The 17,349-nt window shown below is 41.4% G+C and overlaps 1 protein-coding gene across 3 annotated transcripts in view; it reads right to left on the reverse strand.

The window, feature by feature from the left end:
- LOC142743191 (complement receptor type 1-like) overlaps positions 1–17,349 on the reverse strand; it is a 228,807-nt gene that overhangs the window by 23,789 nt on the left and 187,669 nt on the right. For all 3 annotated transcript variants that reach the window (XM_075853687.1, XM_075853689.1, XM_075853688.1), the window contains 5 exons: positions 16,314–16,511; positions 15,391–15,487; positions 13,020–13,099; positions 3,610–3,786; positions 2,256–2,447 (listed from right to left, as the gene is read on the reverse strand). In XM_075853687.1, coding sequence (XP_075709802.1) covers positions 2,256–2,447; positions 3,610–3,786; positions 13,020–13,099; positions 15,391–15,487; positions 16,314–16,511 — 744 coding nt within the window. The remainder of the gene's footprint in view (positions 1–2,255; positions 2,448–3,609; positions 3,787–13,019; positions 13,100–15,390; positions 15,488–16,313; positions 16,512–17,349) is intronic.

Here is a 17,349-nt window from a genome sequence, read left to right on the forward strand (position 1 = left end):
CCGTGTCTGATGCGCGGCTGCGTGATTTTCGCGCAGCCGGCATCATAGAGATGAGGCTAGTCGACGCCCGTCACTGTCCAAGGTGCTGAAAAAGCTAACTCTTTCAGCACCCTCGACAGTGAATGCCGAACACAACATCGAAAAACCTGTTGAAAAAAAAGAAAATGTTCGTACTTACCGAGAACTTCCCGGCCGTTGCCTTGGTGACGCGTCCTTGGTGACGCGTCCTTGGTGACGCGCCTCTCGACATCGGGCCCCACCTCCCTGGATGACGCGCCAGTCCATGTGACCGCTGCAGCCTGTGTTTGGCCTGTGATTGGCTGGAGCTGTCACTTGGACTGAATTGTCATCCCGGGAGGTCAGACTGGAGGAAGATGCCGGGAGTTATCGGTAAGTCAGAACTTCGTTTTTTTTTCTACAGGTTCATGTATATTGGGATCGGAAGTCACTGTCCATGGTGCTGAAACAGTTTAACTCTTTCAGCACCATGGACAGTGACTATCTCCTGACGTCGAGTACCGATAATTTTTTTGCCGGGTTCGGCCAAAACGAGTTCGGCCGAACCCGGTGAAGTTCGGTTCGCTTGTCCGGCTTCGCTCATCGCAAAGACACTCCGTTTGGATGTTCGGAAACAGAAAAGCACGTGGTGCTTTTCTGTTTACATTCATCCTTTTGACAGCTTGTGCGCTGTTTCAGTCGGTTCGCACGGAAGTGCTTCCGTGCAACCTGCGTGGTTTTCACGCACCCATTGACTTCAATGGGTGCGTGATGCGCGAAATACGCAGAGTTATTGAACCTGTCGCGCTTTTTGCGCAGCAGACAAACGCTGCGCAAAAAGCACGGACTGTCTGTACTGCCCCATAGACTTGTATTGGTCCATGCGTGCCGCGTGAAAACCACGCGGCCCGCACGGACCGAATACACGCTCGTGTGAATCCCCCCTAAGGGTGTATTCACAAAGTGCAGTTGTATCATGTTTTTTTTTGTTCTTTTGTACAGACTTCCTGCAGTTAGTATTTTAGCTGCAGAACTGCGGTTTTGCTGTGCAGAGACACAACCGCACTATGTGAATACACTCTAAGGCTATGTTCACACAGGGCGGATACGCTGCGTAAAAGCATGCAGCGTGTCCAGGGAATTCCGGGCGAAAATCCACACCAAACTGTGGTGCAGTTTTTCGCCCGGAATGTCTGCTGCAGAAAATTGCAGCATTTAGCCGGCCTGCTAGAAGGCCAGCCTCCTGGGATGAGTTTTCATCCCAGGAGACTGCTGCAGGCTGTGATTGGCTGCAGCGGCAGTCCCATTTGGGATGAAACGTCATCCAGGCCTGACTCCTGGGATGATCTTTTTTCCCATGTGACCGCCTCTACAGCCTGTGATTGGCTGCAGCAGTCTCCTGGGATGAAACGTCATCCAAAGAGGCCGGTGTGGAGGAAGAAATAAAGACTTCTGGGTAAGTATAAGATATTTTTTTTCTGTGTTGTGTTTTTTTCTTAGGAGGAATCGCAGCGATTCCACCACAAAAAAACGCAACATCTGCTATTTGTTGCATAATTTACCTCCCTATTGAATTCAATGGGGAAAACCCGCAACAAAACAGCAGCGTTTACGTAAATACAATTGACATGATGCAGATCAAAAAACTGCACCACATGTCAATTTCTGAGCGTTTTTTCCGCTCAGTATTTACGCAGCATGTGGATGAGATTTGTTCTATGTCATCCACTTTGCTGCTACTGTATTATGCTGCGGATTTTCCTCGACTAATTCTGTTGCAGAAAATCTGCAGTATTTACGCAACGTGTGAACTGACACCCAGGGTTCTACAAGTGTCATTTTTCAGGACCAAAGTGAGTGCTAAGTGAGTATTCATCAAGGTGACACATCTTCTGCCAACTCTCATAAATTTGCTTGATTAATACGGATGCCAGAGTCACAAATGTTATGAAAGTGCTGATTTGCTATATTATGTCCATTGTTTAAGATTTTAACAAGGGGTTGCATGGGATTAGAAAAAAGGGTCTGCTTTTTTTTCCCAGAAACCATGCCACTTTGGGATTATGGGAAATATGTGGAGGAAAAAGATCTAAGATTGAATAGGATATTCTTTTCATATTTTAATTTGAGTAGACCATTCATTAAGTAGAAATGTGATGACAAATGGAGCAAACCACTAACTAGTATGAGCGTGAGATAATGTGAATAAAGACATAATGCATTATACATTGTCATGAAGTAAAATAAAATAGCCTTACGAGTGCAAAATAACTCGTGCTGTGACCATTTGAGGTCAGTAAGACATGTTATTTTATTACTCTTGCCGGTGACTGGAACAAAACCTGGGTGACATTTGTACTGCACACTTTTGCCACTGTTAAAAAACTTCTGGTGGGCAAACTCTTCCTCTACCACCGCATAGTCAAGTCCAGGAGGAAACGTGCAGACAGCTGTAAAAGACGTTTCAGAATTTAGTTCATTATTGGATTTAAGATTCAGCAGCTTTACCTTGTACAATCACATTTAGTAAACTTAGGCTCTGTTCACATACCGTTTATGAACTACATTCGGTGCATGCATTCACCAATTTATAATCACCCAGCATGTGCCAAAAGGGTGTCCTTTTGGACTACACAGAGCCGATATGCGTCGGCAAACCGATTATTTTCTGTATAGAATACCGTATTACACTATGCTATTCTTTAGAGGCTATACATGGCTCATATAGAGTTTAAAGGTATTTAGAAAAAAGGGTCTGCTTTTTACCAGTAACCATGGGCTGTGTCTACTATTGTAGCTCATTCCCATTTAAGTGAATAGAGCTGAGCTGCAGTAGTATACACAGCCCTTGGACGTGGGAGGCACTATTTCTGGTTAAAAAAAAAATATCTAATCCTGGAAAATTCCAGTAACCCCTAAGGGCCAATCAAATTTTGACCCTAAAGGGGTAGTCCCAGAATCAACTATTATGATCCATCCACACCCAAGCGCTGTACTTGGATATTTTTGCTTTCCCACATTTTCTCCCACTTTTTTTTAAATTACTTTGCATTTGAGGCCTTGTTTTTTGCAGGACGAGATGGCTATCATTTGCAATATAAAAAAGTTTAAGTAAAATTTATATAACTTTTTTTATTATAAAAAAAAATATCAGATCTTCACCTTAATATATAAAAACTTTATTGCAATGGCTGTTAGGATTAAGGGGATATCTATTATGAATACACTTTTTGCTTCACCTGTACAACCCTTGTGGGCTTTGCAAAAATTGAGAAAGCTGCAGTAAAATAGTGTGCGGTTTTTCAAGCAACAATTACTGCAGCTCAGCCGCATCGTGTACGGGCTCCTTAAATTATTTTTATTTTATAAACATTTCTATATTTCAAATTTTTATATATTTTTTTTATTGTATTGAACCCTTTCCCACACATTGGCGTACATGTTACATAAACATTGGCGTACATGTATATCATAAACATTGGTAAATTCTCACATTGTGAAATAAAAATGTATAAAACATGATCTCCTAATATCTTTTAGGTAGATAAACACAATAATACATGATATAGGATGTTTTTCTAATATATAGGTAAGTAAAGTTAAATGTCCAACCTTTACACTCCGGTGCACCAGATGACCATTTTCCTTCTTCTGTACAGGATACAGAAGCTTTTCCAACAAGTTGTAATGTATTACACTTGTATATCACAGATTCATTGTAAATATAGTCCTCTTTCTTAAGGCTATATGATCCATCTTTAAGATCCTCAGGTGGTAAACATTTCTGGACTGAGAAACAAAGAAAATTCACTTGAGTACAACATTTTTTAAATAAAACATATTCCAAATGGAAGGAGGACGTCTAGCATATGTAATATAATGTAAAAGTATACTTATTTGGACATTGAATTCATTCCATATTAAATTTAAGTCTTAATGCACTCAAAACCTGGATATGGACTGGAGCTAAACTTAATATTTCACAACTTTTAATGATAGAGGCTCGACCCCTTGATACATTTTTTTAAAAATATTGTTAATATGACAAAAACATTGGAAAAGTATAAAGGCGCAGTTATGACTTGAGCTGAATACTTGAGTTAATCTGAAAGGTTACTGTCTGACAGCCCTACTGAAAAGACGGTGGTTGTTAGTGTACCCCTAGAAACCAAACTGTCAGACATGACTCCGCTTTTGGCTGGATTTGCACTGTACTCCAAACAATGAAGAGTATAATAAACTTTGCAGCTGGATCACTATGCCATTCCCTACCACATATAAGATATTAGGCCACATTCACATGCCAGAGCCATGTGCGGCTCCAGGATACACAGTATGCTGCCACATGGTGCCTCTGTGTGGTGCTATATTACGAAGATATTCTCCCCTAGAAGCAAAATCCTACAGGAAATATGTCTATGGTTGCTGGTTTGTGACTCTGTACAACTGGGAAATTGTACAGAGCCATATTACGGTCGTTTGCAGGAACTGTCAACTTGATTTTTCTAACAAAGATTTAGGGGGAGAACCACTTTAAAAGGGTTCTCTGGGCATTTTATATTGATGACCTATCCTTAGGTCAGCTGACTAAAGGGGCTGCAGCGACAGTTGGACCCCACACCGATGTGACATTGATGACCTATGCTAAGGATAGGCCATCAATATATAATGCCTGGAGAGACCTATCAGCATCGTCAAGGAGCTGAGATCTTGGGAGCACTTTCCCGGAAATCCTTACACTGGAGAGCTGTTCATTTGACTACAGTGGATAGGAAATCACTAATGACTATAGTTTTTCTCCCTGTGAATATAGGTTTCTGTATATATATATATATACACACCGTAATTTTGTTATACATGAAACCGGTTTCTTTTTCAAGTGGTGTGTAGAGCTGTTACTGAGATGTCAGGATTGACTATCCTTGATTTTAAAATGCATGTACTGAATCTGTTAAGTATGCTAAGAGTAAGAACAGTTTTGTTCGAAATGCGTAAGCTGTAACACGCTTTCCATGTGTCCTCCTTGGATTTTTTTTAAGATGATCAAATAAAGCTCTTTTTATATTTTATGGATGTGCTGAGGAATTTCCTTTTTTCCTACGTTGCAAGGCCTTCTATACCTTGTCTTGAATATTGCCAATAACTATAGAGATAAGTCGTGTACCCTCCCGAAAATACTATATCTATATAGATGTGTGCCCCTAAGCTTTTCAAATTTATTAGAACACTTCAGTCTTTAATATCATATTTTATATGGGGGAGAGAAATGTAAAGTTAGAATTTACCCTTTCACCCCTGGAGACACATTCCATTCACTTGAGAGGAAGCCTGATGATATAAAATTGACACACCTCTACACATACCCAGTCAGGTTTCCTGTCCTCCAGATGGTATGGTCTTGTTGGAAAAGCACTTCTCTCCAGATTGCAGACCCCCTAACAGGTTCTTACCAGGTCTCCCTTTGGCTACCCTGAAGGTGTAAGACTCTTCAGGAGCAACATTAAGCCTACCCTAACTCCCTTCACTCCCCGCCACCACTTCCCTCTAAGTAGGTGTTTTTGATCCTGCCGCTGGTGGGGTCTCCTCTGGATGGAGAGCGGTTCTATCTGGGTCATGCTCAATTACCAGGCAAGCTGGTATGGAAGGCCCGGTGTTAGGCAGCTTCCAGCGCACTCAGTGACCACTACCGATTGGTGTGGTGTGCCAATTCCGGCGGGGTGACGCGCTTACGTCCCAGGAAGTGGTGTTCCGTTAGCCCCAATAGGGAGAAGGGGCTTACAGCGTGCATTGAGCAGAGTGCCTCCCCAGCCAATCCAAGACCTAAAGAAAATGGAGCTCCTTCCTCTGCTAGTGTCCCATGATGGAAACGCCAGGAGAAGCAGCAGGAAGAACTGACCACTCGGACGCCGCAAGATCTTCCAGTCCGGTACTTTAAAGATGGCAGTGCGATCCTCTACATATGGCAGGACAAAATATTTTGCTAATCTTGTCCTTTTTCTGTACACTATGTTTTTGCGTCAGCGAGGGTACTAGAAAGAAATTCTATAAATCCCGTAATAAAGAATATGCTGTATGTAACAAAAAGTTAGCAGCTTCTTACAATAAAAGACTATGCCAATCTTGCCTAGACAAGGTTATTGCTAAGGAATCTACAATCTTTGGATCTAGAATTAAGGATATTGTAAGGGCTGACGTTAGGAATTCCATTAAGTCCTTAATGAAGAAGTGAGAGCTATCTTTTACCTCTACTGTTCGGATGAATATAACAGTTTCTTCTACCGTAGATAATTTTCTGCTAGAGGAAGATGGAGAGCTAGGCTCTTTGGATGATTCCTCTAAAGAGCGACTGAGCGGGAAATCTATTCTTGGCTGAGGATGTGGATCAGCTACTTAAAACAGTGAGAGCCACAAGGAATATTGATGACCCCAATTCGTCCAGGATATAATGTTTGAAGGTTTAGGTCCAAGAAGACAGAGAAGTTTTCCATCCATAAAAATGTGGCAAGCCTCAGTAGACGGGAATGGCAGAACCCTGTCAGAAAGCTTAGTAACCCCAAGATCCTATAAAGGAAATATCCTTTTGAGGAGGAGGTCTGGAAGGATTGGGATAGTATTTCTCGACTAGGCGCTCCAGTAGCCATAATATTGGGGAAAAATGCTCTACCATTTGAGGATCTAGGTTCCCTTTCTGACCCCATTGATAGGAAGGCAGATTATTATTTAAAAAGAACATGGGAAGCATCTATGGGGGCCTTGAAGCCAGGTATTGCTCCAACGTGTGTGGCAAGATCCTTAAAAATCTGGATTTCTCAGTTAGAACTAGAAATTATAGATAAAACCTCCTGAGAACAGATTTTTTTTCCTCCTTCCCAGTTCTGTCCAAAGACTTCTTGGCTGACACCACAGTGGACTCTGTCCACCTCTCTGCTAGATTACTAAAAGGACTATCTGGTTGAAATCTTGGAAGGGGGACATATGCTCAAAGGGGAAGCTGTGCTCCATTCCTTGTTCTGTGGATTTTTTTCTAGATGATCTTTTAGAAAAGGCCACAGATAGGAGAAAGGGGTTCCCTACTCAGAGAAAACAAGAAGGTTTAATAGAAAATTTAAACAAAATGGAACAGAAATAAAGGCCTCAAAATACCCTAGGAATAAAAGGATTCCCTTTCAGGCCCCAGAATTACCCCAAAAATAAAGGTCATCTATCCTTTTTTTTTTAAATCAAAATTGGAAAGAGATCTCTGCAAATCAGTAGATCTTGGGATTATACAATCGGGATATTATCTAGAATTCAAGTCCCTTCCTCCAGAAAGGTTCCTTCTTACGAAGGTTCAAAGAGATCCAGAGAAACAACTAGTTTTAGAGTCAGAAATTGTTTCCCTTATGAGAAAGAAGGCCCTCATTCCATTTCCAAGTCTGGAGATAAGGAAAAGTTTCTATACTCCCCTACTTTTGGTAAGGAAACCAGTGGGGAAATTCAGGGTTAATATAAATCTACAGGAGATAGTCTACAAAAAATTTCAGATGGAAAGTATTCCATCAACTGCGTTCTCTTCAAAGACTGTGTGATGGCATTCATAGACCTGGAGGATGCCTATTATCACGTTCCAATTTGCAGGTCTCATTAGAAATACCTACGAGTCGCAGTGATTATCAACAGCTCCTTAATCCACCTACAGTACAGAGCTCTCCCCTTCGACATTTCTCAAGCTCCAAGGGTATTTAGCAAATTAATCGCAGAGATTACTTCCTACATCAGGAAGAGGGAAATTCTTCTGATTCCTTACTTATATGATTTTCTGATAGTGGCAGACTCAGCTCAGACTCTGACATGGCAGATAGAAATAATTTGTTCTGTCCTAATAAGACTGGGGTGGAACATAAATTTAAAAAAGTCAAATCTGATACCTTCCAGCAAGTGTATTTTTTTGAAGATTCTTCTACACTCTTCGAGACAGATGTCCTTCCTTTCTTCGGGGAAGGTTCAGCCTCTGCTGGACAGGATGTCAGAACCCTTTCTGAACCATACAACATCTTTCAGGAGAGCTTATCGGTCCTGGTCCATCTGACATCGTGTATCCCAGCAGTGATGTGTGCTCAGTTCAGATCCAGGGCTCTTCAACCTGATATTCTGAAAAAGCGGCACAGGAGCAAATTCTCCTTGGATCTTCCCCGGCACCTTTCATCTATAGCCAGGCTGTCTCTCAAATAGTGGATGAACAGAGAAAATCTCAAGAAAGGGGTTTCATCTTTAACCACGCATACAGTCAGCATAGCTATGGATGCAAGCCCCTGGGTTTGTGGAGCCCACTGCGACTCCTTCAGGGTCAGTGGCATATCAAACCTCTCTGAAGTCCTTCAACATCAAGGAGCTAGCTGCAGTATTCAGGCTCTGAACAACGCTGTGCTTACAGTTTCAAGGTAAGAATATAAGAATTTATTCCGACAACATGACAGCAGTGGCGTATATAAACCATCAGGGGTACAAGATTGAACGCTCTGATGGATTTGTCCTTACAAATATTTACTCTGACAGACCTCCACTTATTATCTCTTTCAGCAGTCCACCTAAGGGGAAAGAACAATCAGGTAGCAGACTTCTTAAACAGGAATTGGTTACTCCAGTCAGAGTGGTCTCTAAACTCATATTTCAGATAATAGAATACAGATGGGGAGCTCTCTCAATAGATCTATTTTCTACCAGAGAAAACGGGAAAGTCAGGAGATTCTTTTCCCTAGACCCCACAGACTACCCAGTGGTCGCACTCTCCCAATATTGGAGTCAGGAACAGCATTAAGGGTATTAAAGAAGATCAGGGAGGACTGTGCCTCAGTCATTCTAATTTCTCCCTTCTGGTCGAAGAGACCCTGGTTCACATGGTTGAGGAGAATGTCCTCAGATCAGCAATGGATTCTCCTGACCAGATCATATCTCCTGTTACAGGGCTCGTAATGCACCCAAATATATCAAAGCTTCATCTAATAGCTTGGAAACCGAAAGGATAATTCATAGAAAGAGAGAGGGTTATTTGAGTCAATCATTTCTACATTACTAGCCAGCAGGAAGAAAGTTACATCAAATATTTACTTAAAGAGACTCTGTCACCACATTATAAGTGCCCCTTCTCCTACATAAGGAGATCGGCGCTGTAATGTAGGTGACAGTAATGCTTTTTATTTAAAAAAAAACAATCTTTTTTCACAAAGTTAGGAGCGATTTAAGTTTATGCTAATGAGCTTTCTTAATGCCCAAGTGGGCGTACTTTTACTTTCGACCAAGTGGGCGTTGTACAGAGGAGTGCATGACGCTGACCAATCGGCATCATGCACTCCTCTCCATTAATTTACACTGCACTAGCGATATAGATATATCGCTATGTGCAGCCTCATACACAAACCCTAACATTACTACAGTGTCCTAATAATGAAATCCAGCCTGGACGTCATGTGTACTCAGAATCCTGACATTTCTGAATCTTTTCTGTGAGATTCCAGCAACGGATACGAAATCTCGCGAGATCTCGGAGCTAAACGCGATTTGGTTTCACTTGCCGGAATCTCACAAAAAAAGATTCAGAAGTGTCAGGATTCTGAGTACACATGACGTCCAGGCTGGATGGTCATGTGTATTCATTATCAGGACACTGTAGTAATGTTAGGGCTTGTGTATGTAGCTGCACATAGTGATATATCTATATCGCTAGTGCAGTGTAAATGAATGGAGAGGAGTGCATGATGCCGATTGGTCAGCGTCATGCACTCCTCTGTACAACGCCCACTTGGTCGAAAGTAAAAATACGCCCACTTGGGCATTAAGAAAGTTCATTAGCATAAACTTAAATCGCTCCTAACTTTGTGAAAAAAGATCGTTTTTTTAAATAAAAAGCATTACTGTCACCTACATTACAGCGCCCATCTCCTTATATAGGAGATAGGGCACTTATAATGTGGTGACAGAGTCTCTTTAAGGAGGCTCTGTCACCAGATTATAAGTGCAATATCCCCTACCTAATCTGGTCGTCGCTGTAATGTACGTAACAGCAGTGGTTTTTATTTTGAAAAACAATCATTTTTGAGCAAGTTATGAACAATTTTAGATTTATGCTAATTAGTTTATTAATGCCCAACTGGGTGTTTTTTTAACTTTTGACCAAGTGGGTGTCGTAAAGAGAAGTGTATGACACTTCTCTTTACAACGCCCACTTGGTCAAAAGGTTAAAAAACGCCCAGTTAAGAAACGAACTAACACAAATATAAAATTGCTCATAACTTGCTAAAAAATTATAGTTTTTCAAAATAAAAACCACTGCTGTTATCTACATTACAGCGCCGATAAGAAAAGGTAGGGGATAGGGCACTTATAATTTGGTGACAGAGCCTCCTTAAGGGTTTTGAGAAGATTTATCAATTTTGCAGGTATAGATCTAGATCCAAACCAGATATTCCCTTAATTTTAGATTTTCTCCACAGGCGGAACTGTTCAAGAATCTTAAACCAAACACCTTTTTAAAAGTCCAAAACTCAGCCCTGAGTTCCTTGTTTGCTTTTAGACTGACTGAACACCCCTGGGTCAGGAGGTTCCTGATAGCTTCTTCTAGGCTCAAACTGCAGTTTAGGACTTCAGTCCCTCTGTGGGATCTAAATACTGTCCTCACTACTATGACAATTTCACCATTTGAACCCCTAGTCTCTGTACCTTTTTAAAACACACACTCAAAATGACATTTCTAGCAGCCACTACTATGGCCCGTAGAGTGGGTGAATTACCCTCTCTGCCTTACCTCCATACACTCTGCTGTTAGAAGACAGAGTTATCATGGGAATATACTCCACATTCTATGGAATTGTGCGAAGGTAAAAGGGTTTTGGGAAATGTATTTGATTTGATCTCACGATTGGGCAATATGCGGTGTCCCCCACAGCTGAGATGGCCCTGTTAAACTTGAAAATGCAAACACTACATAAGAAAATTAGATGGCTGGTGGGCCGAATTTTTGGAAGTGGCAGGAAGTACTATTATTGTACATTGGAAATCTAACCACATTCCTCAGATTGCCGTAGTTAAATCCAGACTTAACACTATGCTTCATAATGAGGCCTGCTTGGGGGAACAACTATGTGATAAACAGCCATTTAAGCAAGACTAAAATGCGCTGTTCCTGGCCGTTGAACTAGTTAAATGCCGTGGTCAATAGCGACCGTTGCATTTATAGGGGTTTTCCCATGAAGGACATTTATGACATCTCACAAATATCAGATAGATGGTGTCTCACCTCTGGGACCCGCACCTATCTCTATAAGGTGCCCCTTAATCTCAGTTGTAGCTTTTTGTGCTCACCCAGCCACTTAACAATTACATGGTCGAGTTACAGAAACAGCGTAGCTCAGCGAGCTACACTGTTTCCGTAAATCCCATAGAACTGAATAATAATTACGGAAACAGAATAGCTCGCATGCTACGCTGCTTCTGTAACTGCCATTCACTACTATGGGAGTTACGAAAACAGCGTAGCTCAGCGAGCTACGCTGTTTCCGTAACTCGACCATGTAATCATTAAGTGGCCGGGAGATCACAAAAAGCTTGAACGGGGTTTAGGGGGCCAGTTCTAGAGATAGGTGCACATTCCAGAGGTGGAACCCGCATCTGACATTTATGACATATCCACAGTTATCCTTCATGGGATAACCCGAGGGGCACGACCCCTCCGACAGCCCAACGCCCCCCGGCAAGGTGATTGGGGGGTGCCGATGGTTGCCATGGCAGCCCGGGGGCCTAATGAAGGCCCCAGATCTGCCTTCTGGCATAGTAAAAGTAGCAAAATATGAAATAATTTTTTCCTATTTTCTGTTTAAAACCTGGGTGCGTCTTATAGTCAGGTGCGTCTTATAGTCTGAAAAATACGGTAAGCTATTAGTGGCATACATATGCCTACGATTTTCTTTCCGTACATCTCATGTTCTATTTGCTAACTGTAGTATGCACCACTTTATTTTTATAAGCAAATGGAGTAGACATTGGGCGATGATCCTGAATTGGAGTATAACTATGCTTTGTTTTCACTTTTGTTATTGTTGTATTACATGTTGTTATAGACGAATACAGATATTTAAAAAAAAAAATAATACAAAATAAATAAATGGAATGATCATTTAAAATCTGCATTTTGTGTTTACTAGTTATTTGTTATTTCTTTATGTTTCTATTAAAATTAGTTGGATTATCTGAAACATTTAAATGTGACAAATTAACAAAAATAGAAGAAATCGGGTGAGGGGCAATAACTTTTTCACAGCACTGTACATTTATGTCATAGTCGGTGAGTGTGTGTGTGTGTGGGGGGGGGGAGTATGGAGCGGGCTCACAGGCTGAGCCTACTCTATATGTCGCAGTTGTCAGCCGTCCATACAGCTGACACCCTCTCTAACAGTATAATATAACCAAAAAACTCTGATCCCAGCCATTTAACCACTTAAATGGTGTGGTTAATAGCGACAGCTGAATCTAAGCTGTTATACAGAAAGAGGGACCCCCTCTGTTACTCCAATCCGCCCACCCACCACATGATGCGATCGCAGGGTTTCAACTGTTGTTCTGGTAGCCTGGGGGCCTAATAAAGGCTCCCCATGTCTACCATCTTTGTGTTCCTCTAATAAGCCATGTAAATGTAAAAATAGTTAAATAAAGTTTTTTGGGAATATATATATATATATATATATATATATATATATATATATATATATGTATATATATATATATATAAACAAAGTAAAGCTCCAAAAAAAATCTTTTCCCATTTCTCGACTGCGCTATTGATTCCATCAAAACAACGGAGCCCTGTCACAACGGTGAAAAGCGGAAAACATTAAAAAGTTTCCGTCACCTTTGAGATCAATGGTGATGCAAACGGAAGCTATGGTTTCCATTTGCCTTTCCGTTGAGGGGTTCCCCCGACGGAAAGTTCAGACGGAACCCCTCAACGGAAAGCAACGCTGATGTGAACACAGCCTTAACTAATATTTTACCTTCGCAAACAGGCAAGCTACCATTCCATCTTGTATTTGATCCACATTTCACAGATTGACTTGGGGAAACCATTTTGTATCTAAAATGATATGGACAAATGAAATTTTGTTATAGTCCTTATTGTATAGATTCTTCTGTTCAAAGCTATTACAATGCTTCCTTTAAGGAACTTTACTTTTATAATATTGTTTTTACATCCTTGATCTAACTTCAAGAGTACATATTCACTTTGAACACAATTTTTTTTTAAATTAAAGTTAAATTCTTTGATTTAATTTTTTTTATATATATTTATTGCGGTCAAAGTTTGTTTTCTAATACAGTGCTCCAAGTCCCCTACATAGACATTCTGCCAAAACTAAGGTTGAGTTTAGGAGCTTACTGCATACAGACAGTTACGTTGCCGAGGCTACTCCTAGGGAAGCTCTGGTGATGTAGCCGTAAGGCAGGTAAGCAGTCCGGACTCCGGCTGCCTTTAAGATAAAGGGGATAGTCGGCTGCCTACTTGAGCACTGTGGCGCTTTGAGGGGCAGCACAAGCGACATCATAAAGGGACTATTCCCCCTCTATCATGTCCCCTGGGCTGCCCCTAAAAAGCACCGCTTTGCACAAGCATGATATAAGTATGCAGCCCTTCCGCTCGAGGGTCGCATGGGGAAGCTACTGCACTGGAGCTCCTCTGGGGTAGTCCCAGCTACGTAACTGTCCATTATATGGACAGTTACGTCAATGGGGCTACCCCAGGAACACTGCAGTAAGGTAGCTTCCCCGGATGGCAGATAAGAAGTAGGGGACTCAGGGTAGTTGAGGATAGTCAACAGCCTGCTTGAGCACGGCAGCGACTTGAGTGGTAGCTACAGCGCTGGAGCTTCTCTGGGGAAGCCCCAGTGACGTAGCTGTCCATAAATGGACAGTTACGTTACTAGAACTACCTCAGGGAAGCTCCAGTGACATAGATTCCTCAAGCAGAGATAAGCAGCCGAAAACTAGGGCAGTTTTGAAGATCTTGAAGAGGGGATAGTGGTTTCTGCCTAACTGCACTGGAGGGGCAGCACAGGGGACAGAACAGAGGGAAGGCGGGTGCTGGGATTTTGACACTGCTCCCCAGGATCCCGTCACCCTACTCTTCCCTGCTGCTGCCCCAACCACAGCCACATTGTTCCTCCCTCTGTTCTGTCAGAGCAGTGTCAGGTGATGGGATCCTGGGGAGTGCAGAGAGGGGTGTCAAGCGAGCTTCCTGACGTATACGTTTTACAGAGGCATCACCCGTGAAACGTATACTTTTTTTTTTACTAGATGCCTCAGGACAGAATAGCACAGTCGGCTATGCTAACCTATCCAGCAAAAAAATGGTATGCCCAATGTATACCGCCCGACGGAACCCAAAAGGACACTCTTTTGTCCTCTATCCGTATAATGCTAGCCTATGGGTACGTTTCATGTAAGTGCCGGGAGCTTTCCCAACACGTATGGAAATTGCACAGGGAAAATGCAGCATGAAAAACAAACCTTAAAAGGGCTACTTTAATTTAAAAGTGTATATACAAAATCACAATACTGTACATTAAAAAATTACCATAAGTTAGAAGGCATCAAGGAGTTTTGCAGCTATATTCTATTATACCGGTCATGGAAGTCTGAGGTGAGTACCAATATTTTTAATAATATATTGAGAGGAGGTATACTATTTCTTATAGTAAACACCCGAACTGAAGCAGAACCTCTTTGGTCAAGCATTAAGAATCTTAGTTGTGATCAGTTAGTTGTCAGTATTTGCTTATATTTTTAATTGCCCTGATAGTAACTCTTTTTCTTCTGCATAATCTCCATGTCTCTTCCTAAGTTTTCTCATTGATTGTTATAAGGGTCTTGCTTCCCCTTTTCAAACATATTCTGCAGTAGTAGGGCACCAAGTCCTATACCTTATAATATAACCATAATTTGCTGCATAACCTTGACCAGAGGAATGGGGAGCATTATATGATGAACATGGAAAATCTATAATGTTTTATTAGGAAACATTCACACGCAGCAGATCGGAAACCAAACATTCTGCAACTGTCACATTGATCTGATTGGGGTTTTCAGAAATCCATGCAAATGTTGCAGATTACCCTATTTAGTTGTATGGAAGGAATTTTCAGTCGCAGAAGTTTATGCTACAATTCTTCCACATGTGAACATACCATACGGATGTCTTCAATCATTATCAGCTTATAGAAAAAAAAAATATTTGTACACAAATTTCAGTCACGGTCATCGTAAGGTTGGTGCAGGAAAGCATTCATCTATGTTTCCATTTTGCTTGTTTTGTCCTGGATGCATTTATCAACCCGAAAATATTGTAAAATACCTGGTTATTCAACTCACCCCTTTTCACATTTATAAATTGCCTCAGATTCAAATAAAAAGTTGTTTGCTTCAAATACTGCGTTCGCTACTTTTGCAGGACGTCCACAAGATGTCCCTGTAAGTGACAAAAAGTTTGTTAGTCACTATACGTACATAAAAATACTTGTCTATGTAAACATTTGCAACGTAAAGCATCTTAAAACATAAGGCAGAATCAAAAGTTTCCAAACTGTAGCGTAATTCGAGAAAGTAAGCATTTGGAGAGTGACCGTTTCATTACAGTATGGCTATAAATCCTGTCTATTATGCCCGATGCCTGAAAATTAATAAATTCATAATTACCGATAGCCATGGCGATGCGTCCGTCTACCGTTCTGCAGTTCGGCCTCCTGGGATGACGTTTCATCCCATGTGACCGCGGCAGCTTGTGATTGGCTGCAGCAGTCACATGGGATGAAACTTCAACCCAGTAAAAATTTTAAAAAAAATTATACTTACCCAGAATTACTTACCGTAAGTAATTCTGGGTAAATATAAAAACAAAAATTTTTTTGCAGAGAAATCGCAGCTTTACTACAGCAAAAAATGCAACAGCTCCTATCTGTTGCGGATTTTACCTTCCCAATGAATTGAATGGGGAAAACCCGCAACAAAAAAGCAGCGATTACGCAAATACAATTGATATGCTGCGGATTAAAAAACTGCCCGCAGGTGAATTTCTGAGCGTATTTTGCGCTTATCATTTACGCAGCGTGTTTGATGAGATTTGTTCAGATCTCATCCACTCTGCTGCTATTGTATTAAGCTGCGGATTTCCCGCGACTAAATCCGTTGCAAAAAATCTGCAGTATTTACGCTACGTGTCAACCCGGCCCAACTTTTAATTACATTTTTACCACGGTTTACCATGCAAAAATAAAAACTTGCATATTTGTACTTACGATTACAGAACTCTGTATGTATTTTTGACCATGCTAAGTTTCCCAAACAAGTTATAGTATTTGAGTGGACCATGTTATTCTGAATATATCCAGGTCTGCAGGCGTATTGTACTACATTGCCAACAAAGAAGGTTGTTATGTGTTTAAATCTGAAATCCAGTTGAGCATAATGGAGGTCAGGTGGGTCATCACAAATGCCTGGAGAAAAAATGGCAGATTTTCTTATAAAATCTATTCAAAGCAAATCACTTCTTGAGACTGCATTACTTAAAGGGAATGTGTTGCCAGAAAAACATGTTTTGTTTTTTTTAATTAAACATTTAGTGTGTAGGTGATTAAACATTGTTCTAATTTTTTTTATTTTTTTCACGAGTCAGGAAATATTATAAATTAATTCTAATTTATAATATTTCCCATTGCTGGTCACTAGATGGAGCTATTCCCAAAATTGCAGCATTGCAAAATTGGGTAAAAAGCCCTCGCTCTAGTGAGCTCTCAGCATCCCCCCCCTCCTTTATCCTGGCTAGTGCCGGGATAAACGAGGGGTTTGAACGGTCTAACCTCCTACACTGTGTGTCACCATTTTTTGAGCTAACACACAGTGTAGTAGGTTTACATACAGTAGTAAACGTACACAAACACGAACATACATAGAAATCTCTTACCTGCTCCTGCCGCCGCGGCTCCCTCCGGCCCGTCCGCTCCGTCTGCTGCCGCTGGTCCAAGTGCACAAGTCCGGAAGCCGCGACCGGAAGTAGTAATCTTACTGTCCGGCCGCGACTTCCGGTCCACAGGAAAATGGCGCCGGACGGCGCGCATTTCAAATTGGACTGTGTGGGAGCGGCGCATGCGCAGTTCCCACACAGACGGCGTACATGTTAGTGGATGGAACGGGCCCCGTTCGCAGTCCCTATGGGACTGTGGCTGCCGTATTCCATGTCTGTATGTGTCGTTAATCGACACATACAGAAATGGAAAAAAAAATGGCAGCCCCCATAGGGAAGAAAAAGTGTAAAAATAAGAAAAAGTAAAACAC

Source organism: Rhinoderma darwinii, chromosome 2, assembly GCF_050947455.1.
Source record: "Rhinoderma darwinii isolate aRhiDar2 chromosome 2, aRhiDar2.hap1, whole genome shotgun sequence".
Taxonomy (NCBI): Eukaryota; Metazoa; Chordata; class Amphibia; order Anura; family Rhinodermatidae; genus Rhinoderma; species Rhinoderma darwinii.